Genomic DNA, 18,595 nt, shown 5'->3' on the forward strand with positions numbered 1-18,595 from the left:
CATTCTTTGCATAGAGTAATAATAGAAGCACCTGCGAGGTAAGAGCTGGAAGATTGTTAACACCTAGTTAGGACTGGGGAAAAAAGCTTCGAAAAAAGCTACAGAGTATAAGACACACCTGAATTTTAAGCTTCTTTTAGGAAGGAAAAAATGCATCTTATACTTCAAAAATATGGTAATCTACAAGCTAGTATATTAAACAAGCATAACTGTATTATACCCTGTTTGGAATAACAGTTTCTTGCTCTTCAGGCACAGCAGTTTGTCTCTGTTTTACTACCTCGGCCAAATCAAGAAGATAAATTCATTTCTTACGTTGGATGTGCTTTTGTTCTGAAGGTAAATATATGCCCTTTTGATTTCCATAAATACAAAGTACTACAATTTATCAGTGTCACTTTGAAAATAGTTTGCATTCATTATTGCACATAATGCGTGCATGAAGAAAACTTTAGAATAAGCCTGAATTCTATCATAGTTGTAATGAAAAAGAGCATGCCTTTCTCCCCATATCTTTAAAAACAAAAGCATATGCTTTTTTCCATTGGAAAACTCTTGGGTTTTTTAATCAATCTATCATTTATAGACTATTTAAAAATATAGTACATATTCAAATATCAGTGAAGCATAAAGATTCTATATATAATTCAGCACTTATGGGGGGGGGGGACCAAATAGCTTTTTACAAGAATTTAAAAATTGTGTCCTTTAGAATTGCAGAATTGTGAGACCACATTTGGAGTACTGTGTTCAGTTCTGGAGACCTCACCTACAAAAAGATATTGACAAAATTGAACGGGTCCAAAGACGGGCTACAAGAATGGTGGAAGGTCTTAAGCATAAAACGTATCAGGAAAGACTTCATGAACTCAATCTGTATAGTCTGGAGGACAGAAGGAAAAGGGGGAACATGATCGAAACATTTAAATATGTTAAAAGGTTAAATAAGGTTCAGGAGGGAAGTGTTTGTAATAGGAAAGTGAACACAAGAACAAGGGGACACAATCTGAAATTAGTTGGGGGAAAGATCAAAGACAACATGAGAAAATATTATTTTACTGAAAGAGTAGTAGATCCTTGGAACAAACTTCCAGCAGACTGTGGTTGGTAAATCCACAGTAACTGAATTTAAACATGCCTGGGATAAACATACCGTATATACTCCAGTATAAGCCGACCCGAGTATAAGCCTAGGCACCAGTTTTGCCACAAAAATTGGGAAAACTTATTGACCCGAGTATAAGCCGAGGTTAGAAAATGCAGTGACTACTGGTAACTTATAAAAATGGAAACCAATAAAATTACATTAATTGAGAAATCAGTAGATTAAATGTTTTAGAATATTTATTTTAAAGAAAACCAGTAAACTAGCTCTGTAAATTTAAAAGAGGGTAAACAAAAGCAATCTGGTAATAACAATAAATTAAAAAGTAAAAAACTTAGCAACCAAGCTAAAACCTATTTCTAAACCTAACCCAGGGCTCTTTAAACTTGACAGTTTTAAGAGTAGTGGATTTCAACTCCCAGAATTCCTGCACCAGCCATGCTACAACAGGAGTGGGAGTTGAAGTCCACAAGCCTTAATCTTTTCAGGTTTTAAGACTCTTGCATTTGTAACCCTAACCCAGGGCTCTTTAAACTTGACAATTTTAAGACTAGTGGATTTCAACTCCCAGAATTCCTGCACCAGCCATGCTACTTCAGGAGTAGGAGTTGAAGTCCACAAGCCTTAATCTTTTCAGGTTTGAAGACTCTTGCATTTTTAACCCTAACCCAGGGCTCTTTAAACTTGACAGTTTTAAGACTAGTGGACTTCAACTCCCAGAATTCCTGCCCCAGCCATGCTACTTCAGGAGTAGGAGTTGAAGTCCACAAGCCTTAATGTTTTCAGGTTTGAAGACTCTTGCATTTTTAACTCTAACCCAGGGCTCTTTAAACTTGACAAGTTTTTAGAAGCCTGGAGAGAGTTCATGCCCCCCCCCCTTTAGCTTGCTGACTAGCTCGCTGGCTGGATCTCCCTCCCACCCTGATCCTCCCTCCTCCTTCTCCCTTTATTGCCCCATGTGTTGTTCGGGGGAAGCAGATTTGCTAAAGAGATCCACTTGGGACTGCAGCAGGGGGAGGAGGAGGAGAGCCAGAATAGCCCACAGCCCTGGGGGAGGAGGAGGAAAGAGGCTGACCTCCTCCTCCTTCTTTCCCTGCTAGCGGGCCAAGTGGAAGTCGTTAGCAAATCTGCTTCTCTCTCCGGCTGGGGGCTTCTAAAGCCTGGAGAGAGTTCATGCTGTCCCCCCCCCCCCTTAGCTTGCTGGCTGGCTCGCTAGCTGGATCTCCCTCCCACCCCTGATCCTCCCTCCTCCTCCGTCTCCCTTTATTGCCCCATGTGTTGTTCGGGGGAAGCAGATTTGCTAAAGAGATCCGTTGGGAATGAAACGGAGGAAGAGGAAAGAAAAAAGAAGCCTCGCCTCTTTCCTTTCCTCCTGTTCCTCCATGATCGCAACTAACAGGAGAAAACAAAAGAGGAGAAGTGGATGCAGCCGACAGCATATTGATTTAGCGGTATTTAAATATTTTAAAAAGAAAGCAAGTGAGGAAGTGAGAGAGACGAGCTGCATGGCCCCGCCCCGCCGCCATTTCTATCAATGTCTCACCCATCTCCAGTTCTTCAGGGGGCTCCGTTTTTGAAGCAGCTGTGGATTCCTGCTTCTGTCTTCTCGCCCCCCCCCCCACCTCACCAGCTTCCCATCGCCTCCCCCCCCCCCTCTTTTCTGAACTCTTGAATTTGCCTTAAAAGTGCCTCCTCGGCACCGGCATCATTCCTCCGCACCACCCTTCTCTCCTAATTAAAAGTTGGAGCCGCGGAGGGTGGAAAAGCCCGACCTCTGCAGCCCAGTCCCTGTGTCCGGCTGTCAGAGATGGCACTACGTATTTACACAGACAGCAATGCCTTCCCTGCCCTAGCTCCCTCACCCGCCCAAGCCACCAATGCCTGCCGGACTCCAGCGGGGCGCCCTCTTGTGGTGACTCCTCAGTGACCCGAGTATAAGCCAAGGTTGGGTTTTTCAGCCCATTTTTTGGTCTGAAAAACTCGGCTTATACTCGAGTATATACGGTATATCCATTGTAAGATAAAATACAGGAAATAGTATAAGGGCAGACTAGATGGACCATGAGGTCTTTTTCTGCCGTCAGTCTTCTATGTTTCTTACACCTGAATAAATACACTAGGAATTGTGTTATTACTTGGGAATTTCCTACTGGAAAAAGCTGTCCAAAACAGTACTGGACTTCTGTTTATTGGAAGCTTTCAAATGGAATTGCATCGCTAGCCAATCAGGGATAGTTTATTGGAAGGCTTGGAAAAGATGACTTACAAACTCCCTTCCAATTCATTCATTTTGTAATTCTGTGATCTGATTAGGATTGCATAGGGAATTTCCAAACCATCCGTCATGTAAAGTATGAAATTTCTGTGGATGGCAATAGGAGGCAAAGGTTCGGTAATCCCTCGCTACTTCACGATTCATCTTTCGCGGATTCGTTACTTCACTTTTTTTTCAAAGCGGGCTTATGGCTTAGAACGCCGGGGCAGGGATGGTTTGTGTGGGGGGGGGGGGACAACTGCAGCGGCGGCTTCCTTTAGCCCGTGTGTCACGGGGAAGGCTCAGCTTGTCTTGTTCATGGATGTTTCTCAACTCGCCGCCCAACTACTGTATAGGAAAGCTGCTACCACCGCTGCTGACTGCTAAGAGAAGCCGGTCTCTCGCAGGGGTCAGCAGCGATGGGTTGTTAACAATACAGGGTTTTAAAAGTCCAAATACTCGTTAAATACATTAAAAAATATCTTCCCTCCACTTCGCGGAAATTTGTTTTTCGTGGGTGGACTTGGAACACATCCCCCGCGAAAAACGAGGGATCACTTTTCTGATTATTATTTGATAGGTGGCAGTGTAAACGCCTTTCTTCATGTAAATTCTAAGTTATGGTTGCTTTTCTAGAATTGTCTTCTTTTCCATGACAATAATTTTAAGAGGTTGTTTTTTTAAAAAAAATTCATCTAATGATTTTTTAGGCGCTGCACTTTCTGCATCTGCTTGTTTCCCAACTTACAACAGATATCTTTTTCATCGATTGGGAGCGTCCAAAAGGAAAAGTTCTCAAAGCAGTAGAAGGTATAAAATGTTTATTTTTTTTGGTTGATTAATTTGCTGATTTCGGAAATGGGGTAAATCTCATCCTAAGCATTCTATAGTTATATAAAGAATAGCTTTATTTTGTACAGATGTATGTGACAACATCTATATCTTTGTTCTCATATTATATATGTAGTAGCTGTACACATTCTTTTTTTAGAAAATATTTTTTTTAATTTTTCTCCACATTTAACATACAACTTCATATACCTTCAATACAACTGAATATGCATATATCATTTTTCAAGTACAATAACCTAGATCATATTCCAATTTTGCTTTATATTGTTTCATCTGTATCCATCTTTCTTCTCTCCACTTCCCTCTTTCTATCTCAGGTGCTGTTCCACCTCTACTATCTATTTTCTTACTCCTTCTCCCTCATTCTACTACCATTCCCCTTTTTCTCCTACTCTTCCTCTACTCTCTCACTTTCTCTCCTTCTTTCCTACTTCCCATTCACCCTCAAAATCCTTCCCTAAGTGGATAATTCTATTGCAGTTACATGACACACTAGAATGCTTCCCTAGATTTTACCTTTCATAATCATCCCTCTTATTTGTAAATCTCCTATCTATTATTGTTGTTGTTGTTGTTGTTATTATTATTATTATTATTTATTAGATTTGTATGCCGCCCCTCTCCGCAGACTCGGGGCGGCTCACAACAGTGACAAAAACAATATATATTGACAAATCTAATAAATAGAATCTAAGATAGCAATTACACATTTAAAAATCTAAAAGCAAGGAACCCCAATATAAAAAACATACATACAGTCATATCATGCACTAGGACTACATAGGCAGGGGGAGATGTCTCAGTTCCCCCACGCTTGACGACAGAGGTGGGTTTTAAGGAGTTTACAAAAGGCAAGGAGGGTGGGGGCAATTCTAATCTCCGGGGGGAGTTGGTTCCAGAGGGCCGGGGCCGCCACAGAGAAGGCTCTTCCCCTGGGCCCCGCCAAACGACATTGTTTTGTTGACGGGACCCGGAGAAGGCCCACTCTGTGGGACCTAACCGGTCGCTGGGATTCGTGCGGCAGAAGGCGGTCTTGTAGATACCCTGATCCGGTGCCATGAAGGGCTTTATAGGTGATAACCAACACTTTGAATTGTGACCGGAAACTGATTGGCAACCAATGCAGACTGTGGAGTGTTGGTGTTACATGGGCATTTTTGGGAAAGCCCATGATTGCTCTCGCAGCTGCATTCTGCACGATCTGAAGTTTCCGAACATTTATATTTAAATCTTAACTTTTGGTATATGTATTTTAACTCGTGCTACCTCCTTTTACCTAGTTTTGTCTCCTGGGTCTACCCCCAACCAATTCACATGTTTCTTCTTCGTAGGAGAAAATGTTGTAAGAAGTGTTTCTGCACCAGTCAGCATATGGAGAACGTACTTCATAGCAAATGAGTGGAATGAAATTCAGACCATTAGGAAAATAAATCCTCTCTTCCAAGTGCTTGCTGTTCTCTTCTTTTTAGAGGTGACATTTAATTTTTTTGTCAATGTTCCAAGACATAATTGGGTCATGGAAATTGAGTAATGAAAACAATCGCATTTATAATACAGTGGTTGTCACAAACTGGGCCTCCTAAAATACCAGTTTTGTACATCCTTAAACTGACTTATGCAATATGGACATCCAACAATGACATTACTGCATACATAATAATCAAAGCAGTATCATTAAGTTTATATGAAACCAGTTGCATAAAAAACAATCAAAAAGTCACTAATAATCTATTGGGAATGTAATTCTCAGTTTAATGAGAGAAAGACAAGGGTGAAGTCAAAGAAAGCAGAAAACACAATTTTGAGAACTACATATTAATGGTACATAGTATGGAAGGGCATACAGCAAAAATGAAAACAAAGGTGTCTTGCTATAGCAAAGAAACCAAAGAGATTTGCAGATATAACAACTGAAGAAAATAGGATAAAAATAACTTTATTTTTAAGAAGAAAAAGGATTTCTAGTTCTGCAAGAAGAAGTCTGACCACTTGCTTGTGTTCTTGTAATCTGGTGGTTAGCTTCCTCCCTCTCTGTCCTACATAATTACAGGGACTATCCATGCCAGGGATTCGGTAGATTACATTGGAAGTATCACCCACCTCCAAGTGATCTTTATAATGTGTCCTCCTATGGTGGCCTCTTAACAGTGTGAGATGCCCACTTGTTCATCTTGTGGCAAATGATTGTGGGTACACTGTGATGGGCTACCAAAACTTTTACTGCCACACTGTGGGTGTGGTTCATTTTGTGGATGTGGCTTGATGATCATGTGACCGGGTAGGAATGGCTTGACAATCGTGAACGGGAGTGGCTTAAAGTCATGTGACTAGGTCGGGGTGGCTTACCAACCAAAATAAGTTTTCAAATAGGTGCTTGGACTCTTTTTCAAGTTGATTAAGTCACATTATTTGAATAGTCACAAAAAGCACAAATGATCGACAGCATTATTTGTTGAGGAGCACAATAACATTTTAAGGTTTTGTACTGAATCCACAAAGTTCAAAGTTCCCAGCTCTTACCTGCTTGCAAGTTCCTTCATTGTTATGCTCTCTGAATAAGGTTTTTCTAAATCCCTAACCAAGGGATAAAATAATGTGACCAGACTAAGGATGCTAGCCAGATAAATATCTGGTAAGCAGATTATTTTCTCTATTTTCCTCCCCAAAAACTAAGGTGCATCTTACACTCCGGTGCATCTTATACTCTGAAAAGTACGGCATATTTGCCTTCATTAGAAAATCCTTGCTAATTTATCGATACATTGATACCTTGGTACTCAGCTGGGCTTCATTCCAAGGGGCATGACAAATATTAAAAACAGCTACCCAGCAAGTGACTTATCATATGATCCTTTATTTTGGCTGGAAGGAGTAGTGAGTCATGAGACAGCCAATGCTAGTGATGGCGAACCTATGGCACGGGTGCCAGAGGTGGCACGCGGAGCCATATCTGCTGGCACACAAGCCATTGCCCTAGCTCAACTGCAACGTGCATGCGTGTGCTGGCCATCTGATTTTTGGCTCGCACAGAGGCTCTGGGGAGGGCGTTTTTGGCTTCCAGAGACCCTCCAGGGGGATGGGGGAGGGCATTTTTACCACCACCACCCGACTCCAGGGAAGCCTTTGGAGTCTGGGGAGGTTGAAACACGAGCTTTTGGGGCGCACCAGAAGTTGGGGAACAGAGGGCCTCCGGGGGGTGGAAGAAGCTATTTTCACCCTCCCCAGGCACTGAATTATAGATGTGGGCACTCACACATGCACGATAATATGCCCACATGCTCTTTTGGCACCCGAGGGAAAAAAAGGTTCACCATCACTGGCCAATGCTAACAGGTTCTACCTTGTGCATCAAGTACCAGGAGAAAGATCAAGTACTCAGACAAGATTTTTGCTTCAAAATATGTGGGGTACCGAATTTGATGATTTTTGAAGCAGTTGAATACCAAGGTATGATTGTAACTTGTTTGTTATCTTTACAGGTTGTAGGGTTTTCAAACTTAGCCTTAATGGATTCGTCTTCTGGTCTAGCTAGAAACCCTGAAAGTTACAGAGCACCATGGAGCCGCATTTTGAGATACGGTATATCCACTGTACTTTGGCTATTGATTGCTGTAATTCAGGTAAAACTTTACAAAATCATTTTAATGCAACTATAATGATTCACATTCATTAAATGATTTTATTGTGTATGAGTCATCAGCATGCTGTAGATATCTACAATAAATAGATAAAACCCAGCTTCTCAAGTTTTTCTTCAGGAGAGGCTTTATGGACATTTATTACTTTCAGGTGTAAAATGAATTTTTAAAAAATCTCAAACGATAATGTAGCAAATTTGCTGACTTTTCTCATAATGAGAGAAGAGTGACTTTCTCTCTTTTTCCACAACTAAGGAGGATTTGCACCTATGTACCAGATTCTTAATATATTGTGATCCCAAGTGTACATGAATTAAGAGACACCTCTTAGAAAACTCATCAATGAATATTATATGAAACTTATTTGATTTTATTGGAAATAAAACATTTACTGGTATTGAAATTTATTTCCATAAAATGGCAACAAAATTGAAAAATTCTAATGCACATTAGATTCAGTTTGAATTTTGGTTGCCCTGGCTTGATCTGACATCTTAATCAGTGTATTTTATTGAATGTCTATGACATTCATTCTATCATATTTTGTCTAGGTTTTGCCGGCGTGTTTCAACCGCTCGTAATTACAGGGTAATTAGTCCAGGAAGACACACACCACACGATAAAAGGAAAACCCCAAAAAATTTTATAAACAGAAAAACAGAAACAGCTCCCTTTTTAAATGTCAAGGGGATTTTCTGGTACACACAAGGCACAGGTTAAATGCAATCCAATTGCTCACCCAATAACTGGGAACTTGAGTCCAATTCTAAAGTCCAGAGAGTCCACACACAATCTTGAACAGCACAAAAACCACGATCTTGACGAAACAATGAATCAGATAAACTGCCATGAGGCTAAAACACCAGGCTGCACTTTTATCTGTAGCACTAATTACAGCAGCCCCACCCAACCACAGGTGGCCTCATTTTCTCTTGTAATAATCCTTCAGTTGTTGTCTCCTACGCATCACTCTACGCATGCGTGGATGTGTCATTAATTCTTGTTCAGAATCCAGGGATGATACAGGTGATTGATCTCCTCCTGGGCTGTCTGCCAAACTCCTCTCTTCCCTGTCACTCACACTTCCTTGGTCAGAGGAGGCTTCGTTGGCAGATTCCATTGGGAGCGAAACAGGCCTGCGGCGTGTGGATGTTTCCCCCACATCCACCTGCACATTCCTTGGGGCAGGAGCTGGGCCAGAGCTAACCACAACAGTCTAGAGGAAGGAACATCACTGAAGATCACAGGGCCTACCTATCTAGAAGAGTCAGAGAGAGAAAGACCACATTTTTAAACGTTCATATTGGCTGTCTTGCTTGCAGCTCATTAACCAGACTGGGCTGAAGGAAGACAGTCTGGATCTACCTGGGCAGTCCAACCATAAATCATTGGGAATCAGAAAATCAAAGTTCTTCTTTCATTCTGAAATGCATTTGTTTGCTTAGGTGCTTGGGTGGTTATTGTGGAATTGATAATAACCTGAAAATCTCTTCAGTTCTGCAAACCAGTCTCATAGCAATTTCTATTTAATTGTTAGATTTATGTTTTGCCTTTCCTTCAGGAAGTGAAGTACTCTTAATTTTTATTTTTTTCTAACATTTTTTCTCCAAAATAACAAACCTGTATGGTTAGGATTAGGGTAGGGTGAATAGAATTGAGTGGAAGTAGCTGGGCCAGTCACCAAGGAGCTTTCAGTTTGAACTTTGGTTGCCCTGGCCTTTCTTTTTTATCTCATTAGTAAATTTCATTTTTCACAGGTGATACATTTTTCTGTCATTTATGAACGATTTTTTGAAGATAAGATCAGACAGTTTGTTGATTTGTGCTGCATGAGCAATGTAAGTATTCTTCCAAAAGGCCATTCATATTCAGATATTTCAAAATTATATTTAAACTGACGTACTTTGTCAATATATCTATAGTTAGTATAATAATCATTTATATCCCAAACTCCTTTTTTTAAACAATCTGCCAATATTTTTAACTAAAACCCATGTAGGTTTTATTTCTTTATAATTTTATTGGTGTAGGCCATTTAAAAAGTCCCATCTGTGGGAAAGCTTCTGAAGATATTCTGAGATAAATTCAGAATTCCATTATAAGATTTTAGATGGCAGCATGCACGGATTAACACTAACCAAATCGGATCCATGACATCCCCAGTGGGTCACTACCGGATGGGAGATCCGGTCCAAACCGGGAGGAACCCACCTCTGATACACTTACTTATTCTCTGTAGCATAGGAGTGTTGACATAATACATTTACGAAATGCAGTGCTGAGCAGAATTGTGCTTGTTGTTATCTGAATGTGTACTAAAACATTCCATTTTACTTTTCTCATATTGCAGATTTCAGTTTTCCTATTGTCAGAGAGATGTTTTGGGTATTACATTCATGGGCGGTCTGTGCATGGCCACTCAGATACAAATATGGAAGAGATGAATATGAACCTAAAAAGGGAAGCAGTAAGTGAAGATACAAGAAGACTACAAATCTAAAATGGTTTCATTCTAACCATTTTAATTGTTTAAAGAACCTGCTACAACTTCCATTAAGTTCATTTCATTCATTAATACACAGTTAACAGATTATTCACTTCTAACTTCCCTGCATTTGATCTTTCGAAATACAGTGGTACCTCTACCTAAGAACGCCTCTACTTACGAACTATTCTGTTGCACATACTCTTGATCAGTTGGAGAATGATGAAGATATTGAGGACTCAGATTCAGATAGTGTTTATGAAGTAGTGGGGGGCCCGGGGTTACAGGTAGTAGAACAGGTGGGAGGCCAGCCACAGGATGGGGCTAGGAGTTCAGGATCTAGCGAGGGAGAATCAGACGCGCGCTGGATTAACCCTAAATTTAGAAGGATTCAGAAACGTAGAGAGGAAAGGTCTGGGAGAAGATATTAAGGAGAGGAATGGGTTAAATATTGTAGTGAGGTATTTGGCACGTCAGGGGGCTAGTGGAGAAGAAGGGTGGAGTTTCAACGTTGCTGAAAAGAAATATGGAGGGGGTTTTCGCCATGCTAAAGTAAGCCAAAGTATTTTGTATTGTATTTAGTCAGTGGTGCTGTTCTTTATAGCTATGTAGTTAGGAAATAAATCTTGTCTAATTGAATCACAAAAAGGAATGTGAGAAATGTGGCTAGAAGAGAGATAACGGACCGATTGATGTCTGGAATGTGTTGAAGTACAAGAGAGCAGAGAAATAAACGGAATTGCTTTATTCATGAAATGATGCATTTAATGAGAGTTATTTGTAATTACTAAACTTCTACCAGAAATCAGAGCATTTTCTAGATAAGAACCAGGTGTTCAAGATTTTTTTTGCCTCTTCTCAAGAACCATTTTCCACTTACAAACCCGAGCCTCCGAAACTGTAACCAGAAAAGGCAGGGAGAAACCTCTTTGGGGCCTCTCTAGGAATCTCCTGGGAGGAAATAGGGCCTCCACCCTCCCTGTGGTTTCCCCAATCGCACGCATTATTTGCTTTTACATTGATTCCTTACAAAATTTTCTACTTAAGAACCTGGTCATTAAGTTCATAAGTAGAGGTACCACTGTATGCCAGTTCTGTATGCCAAATTTACCAGACAGATACAATTTCAAATAAAATCTTTCATACGGAATTAACACTACAATGAACAATATTTAACTGGGAGATGTTCAGAATTTCCGCTAATACACAAAGCAATCCATTGTCTCTTCCAAAGGAGTGTTTAATTGTTTTTAATGTTTGTATTATTTGTATGTTTGCCTCATTTATTTATTTTGACCTTTTTTGTATTCGTGTTTTAATTTTAAGCCATCCAGGAAAAAAAAGTAATAACTAAATTACTAAAGCTTGTAAAAGTATCCTAATGAATTTTGGTCACAGGGAGGGCATCCTATAGCACAGTGTTTCCCAACCTTGGCAACTTGAAGATATCTGGACTTCAACTCCCAGAATTCGCCAGCCAGCATTCGCTGGCTGGGGAATTCTGGGAGCTGAAGTCCAAATATTTTCAAGTTGCCAAGGTTGGGAAACACTGCCTCTAGCACAGTGTTCAAAAAGTCAATATGACAACCAGAAATGCACAACCAAAGCCCCAACCCCTTTTAATCTGCTTTGTAATGTGCATAAAGAGACAGGTGGAGTTGTGGCCGCCATCTTGACTTTTTTTACCCTGATCTCCATAGATCTCCCTGAAGAGAAACTATATTCAACAAAACTATTAGAATATCAATATTATCTTTCATCAGTTTTTGTGGGTGAGATTTTACCATTATAAACTATATTTTATAACAAAATTTTAGATTCTTCACAGTTCTGAAATCACATATTGTACCCATTCTGTTGTGGCAGGAATAATATGGGACTCCCAGACCTTAGCTAGAAAAATGCAGATGGTGGCAAAGAGAACATTCCTTATTCTAATCCAATGTTCATCCAGATTTTTTTGCAGCTTATATCTGATCATCTTGCATTATTGTTGCTAAACTTTGACGACTTTAAAATGTGCGTACTTCAGCTTCCAGATTTTGCTGCTTATAGAATTCTGGATGTTGAAGTCCATACAACTTAAAAGTTGCCAAGGTAGAGGAGTGGCAACCTACGTAATAAATTGTTAAGTTTCAGTTTTTGTACATGTTATTTCATCCATTCTACTTTGTGTCATTTTTGTGTCAACCCATTTAAAGGGTTAAATAAGGTTCAGGAGGGAAGTGTTTTTAATAGGAAAGTGAACCCAAGAACAAGGGGGCACAATCTGAGGTTAGCTGGGGGAAAGATTAGAAGTAACGTGAGAAAATATTATTTTACTGAAAGAGTAGTAGATCCTTGGAACCAACTTCCAGCAGACATGGTTGGTAAATCCACAGTAACTGAATTTAAACACGCCTGGGATAAACATATATCCATCCTAAGATAAAATACAGGAAATAGTATAAGGGCAGACTAGATAGACCATGAGGTCTTTTTCTGCCGTCAATCTTCTATATTTCTATGTTTTCAGGAAAATCTGTGTAGCCAAAGAGGTTTGTTACCAAATACAGATGGCCAGACGTTTCAGATTTCCATTACAAGCAAAATGAGGCAGCAATATGACACGATTCATGAATCGTTGACAAGGGTATGTATCTCTTTGTAGTTAGATTGTTTGCTATCAAATATTTGAAATATTGTGTTTTCAGGAATATATGGGATCCAATTCTTGCGAAAATATGGTATTTGATACATTTCTCACTTTTGTGTATGTTTAGCCAAGGATTCATTATTCATTCTCTTATTTGTGTGCCACATCGGTGGATCATCACTCTACATTCATATTCCTACAGTTTAAATGACATTTATCAGTTTATATTTGTATGTTAAATTGTTTGATGAGGTCCTTTTAGATAGTAGTTTTAGTGCAGAATATTGTATACTCTTAGAAGAGAATAAACATAGCCCAGGGTTGAACTGTGAAGTTCTTAGTGCTCTCTGACTTGGTTGGTTGTAGATATTTTCTTACCCAACTAGAGAACATCTTTAGTGCTACAAGGGAATGATTGTTTGCTTTTCTTATATAAAGTACAGTATCTTGTCCTATCATTGTTGGTGACAATGTTGTTTTCTTCTGGGACGTTCCTAGATGTTTACTGTTTGATTGTCCCCTTAGACTATCCACGATTGACCTCTCCAGGTTCCTTAGAGGTCAGTAAGGGGCGTGCATAAGTGCACCAGTGTGCCTTCCGTCCCCTGTCCAATTGATCTCATTTACCTTTTCTTCCTTTCAAATATGTTCACCTATACTTTTATATCTTTTCTTCTATTCTTTTCTTTACTTATATTATTACATATCTTTCTCTTCAATGTGTATTATGTATTGGACTAAATAAATAAATAAATAAAATAAAAATTTATCTGAATGTTGACTGCTGTCAAGGAACTTTTCTAGTCTTTTTGTTTCCTTTTTAGCTTTTTAAAATTATCTGTAATAAAAAACTTAGAAAGAAAACAAAAAGACTAGAACGTCTCCTGACCAGCAGTCAACATCCAGATAACTAGGGACTAACACCAGATAAACAACCAAGCAGTAAACAATATTGCAATAATTGCCTTCTTCCTGGGCTCAGAGAAAGTGACTAGTCAAAGGTCAAAATGGACCCACAAATATTAATGCTTCAGATTAATTTTTATTCTCTTGTTTTCCTTTCAGAAACGTGGTCCTGTTAGGCTTCTGAATTCTTCTGCAACCACATTTGAGCAAAGCACAAAAGCATACCATACTATGAATAAATTTCTAAGCTCATTTATTGATCATGTATGTATTATGTATTTTGATTAACTTATGAAATATTGATTTTCATGTGATTGTGGGGTAGTATTTTTAGCTTGTTACTTTCATCTAAGTCTATGGATTAGCTGCAATATATTTTTGACCCAAAAATGGCTTGTTGTTTTTCATTTAATATTGTTGCAGTTTCTAACATTTTTAATATAATTTGTGAATAATATTTTAGCTATAGTACCCAGAACATGATGTTATCAGCTCTGACACTTCTCTGCTAGCTGATGGGGCATTATTATTATTATTATTATTATTATTATTATTATTATTATTAGTTCTTTTTTATTTAATAGACTTTGACTTGATCTTTATGTTTTTGTTGTTGTTCATCTGTTCTCATAATCAGCCACAAAATTGTTTTCTACTGTTTGATCTGTTTTGCTTAGTTTGCAAAAATTGTCTTACAATGGACACATTGTTTAGTTTGGCTGTTACTGTTCATTTGAAAGGAATTTAATAATGAAGAGTTTCTTTTGCCTCTTCTGAGATGTTATATTTTCATTTTTTTTAAAGGTTCATAAGGAAATGGACTACATCATAAAGGACAAACTACTATTAGAAAGAATTCTTGGAATGGAATTTATGGAACCAATAGAAAAGAGCATCTTTTACAATGGTATTACCTCCGATATTTAATTTATGAAGGCAAAGGAAACCTAGCAACCTATTTCAATAGACATTCTTTTTTTTTCTTGCACATCATTTATGTTTCAGAAAAATGTCAAACTTAACTATATAACATATAGCTTATATTTGCTACTTTCTATTTTCATATATTTATGAAGATTCAATCTGTCAGCAGTTAATACACCAGGCTATAAGCGAATGGCTATCTTTGTATATTAGGATATGCTACATTCTGTTGTTGCAGTTATCCTTGCATTATCGCTCCTCAAAACTGATGTACTTTCAGCAGCGTTGCCTCGGCTACATCTTCTGTTTACAATTTACAGGATTTACAATTATAAATAGATCTCCCTTAGATGAGCACAGATTGCACACCCTTTTTTCTCTCTTAACCTGGTGTCAAGACAAAACACTCTTGATAATTAGAGAGGAACAGATGTACAGTATTTGTTCAGACAAAACTAATCAATTTCTAAGTTTTTAGATTTGTAATACATTCATCCCTAACAGAATTTCTACAACTAAAACTATCCTAGTTTCTAGCTAAGTCATAAATTAGCCATATGCCCCAAAGATTTTAACTTGCAAATGTGTTACAGCCTGTTGGGGTAATAACCCTCCATCTCTACAAACAACATGTAAATAAAAGCTTTTTTAAAATGGTGGTAAAAACATACTCTCTTTATCAAAAGAAAAGGCAGAAATTAAGTGGTTCATTTCTTAATCTCCACCACTGAAATTAAGAATCCTTCATCTATCACTTTGCTTAACTTCAGCACTAATTTTGAGAATGGAGTTTGCTTTGTAGAGAAACCAAGCAGCTATCCTTTCTGTTCATACTGGCAGAAAATTAGAAGTTTGATAACTTTTTCATTCTGAAGAGTCTTGGAATTTTAGCAATTTGGTCACAAATAGCCTATTGTTCAATGCAGTTTGTTTATTTTTTTTTTCGTGGTGCAGTGGAATTTGAGGGTGACAGGTCAAGCAGGGTGGGGTGTGAGATGTGCGTCCTACATCCCCCATCTGAAGGTCGCAGGGAAAGAGATGGAGGATAACAAGCGCAAAACGGCAAGCAAGTGAGGGAGGCGGCAGCGGGAAATGGAGCTGAAGGGGCGGCAACAGCGATGTCCGCTTGTGGGCTCACAAACAGGAGGGCATTTCAAACTGAGTAGGCAGAGTCCAGATGAGCGCAGCCCCCCCCCCTTTGGCTCCGCCTCCCACCACCGCCTCCCTCACTTGCTGGACTGGCTCGGCTGCTCTGGGCTGCCTTGGGCAGTGTTTTAAAACATGCTCCTGCCTTTGATAAAGGGATCAATGCTTGTCTCCTGTTCTTTGCAGGCTGGAGCATGTTTCAAACTGATGTAGGCAGAGCCCAGATGAGCTGAGCTAGTCTCGCGGGGTGTGTGCGCATTTTCCTTTCTCTTGCACTCGCTCTCCTGGCCCGCCGGAGAAAAAGAGGCTCCCAGCCTCCCATCTCCTGGAAAGCATTTGGAGGGGGCTTATTTTCTGCACGGGGCTTATTTACAGACATGACCTGAAAAGCCCTGTCAGGTTTATTATCAGGACTTGACTTATTATAGGGGAAACATGGTAGAATTGCCAATACATTAAACACATTAGATTGTTGCAATCAAATATAACTTGAGTAGTGCATTCATTGAAAGAGATCTATATAACTTTTTTTTTCAAATTGTTATGCTATAGATAGTTCGTGTTTCCTTTGACATTGCAAGTTCTCTATATTTTTTAATCCATTTTCCAATACAGCCAGTTGGCTATGGATATTGAGAGATGGAACCTAGTTTGGGGGGAAAAACATTCTAGTAGTATTACGTTTATTTTATAAAATAAACTTTTTTAAAAAGTAAATTTTTCAGCAGATTTTTTTTTTAAAAGATTACCTTTTATTTATTTTTCATTTTTGCAGATGAAGGTCATTCTTTCAGCGATATTCTTTATTATGGCAATGAAACTACCCTTCTCATCTTTGACATGCTGTTTTTTGCCATTGTGGATATGGCTACTCAGAATTTTGTTTTAGCAGCTGTTCTGACATATTTACAACAAGAGGTAAATCCCACAATTAAAATAACATGGAGAATGCTTCAAGGTTCCATTCTGTCATTTAGTTATCTTGTAGTTATCAGGGGGGATGTACATTATTAAAATTATTATCTATAAATTGCTATATGTACTGTGTATAAAAATTTAAAATAAACCACCTTTTACAGTTAAAAGAAAAGGCAAATCACACTGGAACAGAGAGCAAAAGGGAACATTGAACATTGGTTTGGTGATCCTATGAAAATAGTATTTTAAAGATCTTTTATTCTTCCAAGGAAACATTGTGTAATTATACCTGGCAATATATAACCTATCGTTATTTCATAACTATGTTTTCTATTAAGCAAACTTAATCTGATGTATCATTTTCAGGAAGTACTCTGAAATCAGTGCATAATCCTCTGGTAAATTCCCATTTAAAACCTGACTGTTCAAACAGCAAAGTCACATAGTTTCATTGGTTGGCTGTTAGAATACCTCTAGAATTTCCAAAGAAATTATAACTCGCTACTCTCTGAAAGCCTGAAATAGCATATTTAAGACTGGTCACTGTTAATTGATATATCCTATAAAGTGACTGATCCTAATGCTTTGCTTTTGATGTACTTCTTAGAACTCCAAAATAATATGGATAAATATTAGTGGAGGTCCCCCTTTTTGTCACACACTGCAATTGCACACACTGTTACAGTCTAAAACAATCTATTTAAGATTGAACTGTATGTACGTTAGCAGAACAGCCTACGGACATTTGTTGCTGCCCAAAGAATATTTGATTCAATGTCTAACATATCTGAATCTGGCTTGTGTTCTTAGATTTTCAGGTTCATTCGTAATACGTTTGGGCAGAAGAATTTAGCATCCAAGACACTAGTAGATGAACGATTCCTGATATAAATGGGGAAAAAATGTACTTCTTTGGACACTGTTGCTCTGAAACAAAGTTGCGCAAAAGAAGAATCTTTTTGCAGTATTATTTAAATGTTAATGTATGCTACTTTTCTTATGTGGTATACTGGAGAATGTATTTTTGTATGAATTAAATACTTTGGTACGGACCAGTGATGGCAAACTTTTTTCCCCCGTACGCACATGCCCACACCCATAATTCAATAACTTTCCATATGCCATGCCCCCTGCGCGTGAGCTCACGATCCCCGCATGCTGCCCCACGCATGCATACGCAACTCACAACTTCATGAATGAATTTTTGTAATTTTATACAAACTCAAATTTGTTACTGAAATATTTCTCAGTTGTGGCTGTTCTGAACATATTTGCATATGGTTCCAATAACCTTTATGGATTTATAATTTTACAGATTTGTGAACTAGTCGATTTAGAATACATAAAGTATTTAAATACCATTTGTAATGTTTCTGTAATTTTGTAAATTTCTATAAACTTTTTTAATGATTTTACTATGTTAAATGGGGTATTAATTAAAGAAATAATGGAGAAAAATAAAGAAACTAGATTTTTAGCAGAAAATGTTGAAAAGTACAAGCCTAAGAGTGCAAGTGCTAATGTGATTTTCTCCTCCCCACAAAATTCAAGGACATTTAGTATATTTAAACAGAAAAAACTTGGAAAAGAGGGAAAGCTATAGTGTCCCTGATTGCAATCAAACAAGTATGTTGTTATTTCTGTTTTGCTTCATATGCCAACAAAAGATTCTGGAACTTGGTTAATTTAGCTGGTAGGTTTGCTGATCTCCTGATTAAAGGCATTTCCAGTA

At 38.4% G+C, this 18,595-nt stretch overlaps 1 protein-coding gene across 3 annotated transcripts in view; it reads left to right on the forward strand.

Moving 5' to 3' along the window:
• The window catches only part of TMEM67 (transmembrane protein 67), a 47,959-nt gene extending 29,735 nt beyond the window's left edge, over positions 1 to 18,224 (forward strand). For all 3 annotated transcript variants that reach the window (XM_070748062.1, XM_070748063.1, XM_070748064.1), the window contains 11 exons: positions 253 to 339; positions 4,070 to 4,169; positions 5,543 to 5,682; positions 7,691 to 7,831; positions 9,607 to 9,687; positions 10,200 to 10,316; positions 12,850 to 12,966; positions 14,035 to 14,139; positions 14,680 to 14,782; positions 16,721 to 16,863; positions 17,674 to 18,224. In XM_070748062.1, coding sequence (XP_070604163.1) covers positions 253 to 339; positions 4,070 to 4,169; positions 5,543 to 5,682; positions 7,691 to 7,831; positions 9,607 to 9,687; positions 10,200 to 10,316; positions 12,850 to 12,966; positions 14,035 to 14,139; positions 14,680 to 14,782; positions 16,721 to 16,863; positions 17,674 to 17,754 — 1,215 coding nt within the window. In that variant the 3' untranslated portion in view covers positions 17,755 to 18,224. The remainder of the gene's footprint in view (positions 1 to 252; positions 340 to 4,069; positions 4,170 to 5,542; positions 5,683 to 7,690; positions 7,832 to 9,606; positions 9,688 to 10,199; positions 10,317 to 12,849; positions 12,967 to 14,034; positions 14,140 to 14,679; positions 14,783 to 16,720; positions 16,864 to 17,673) is intronic.
• Positions 18,225 to 18,595: the final 371 nt, after the last annotated feature.

The sequence above is a fragment of the Erythrolamprus reginae genome, chromosome 3, assembly GCF_031021105.1.
Source record: "Erythrolamprus reginae isolate rEryReg1 chromosome 3, rEryReg1.hap1, whole genome shotgun sequence".
In the NCBI taxonomy this organism is placed as follows: domain Eukaryota; kingdom Metazoa; phylum Chordata; class Lepidosauria; order Squamata; family Dipsadidae; genus Erythrolamprus; species Erythrolamprus reginae.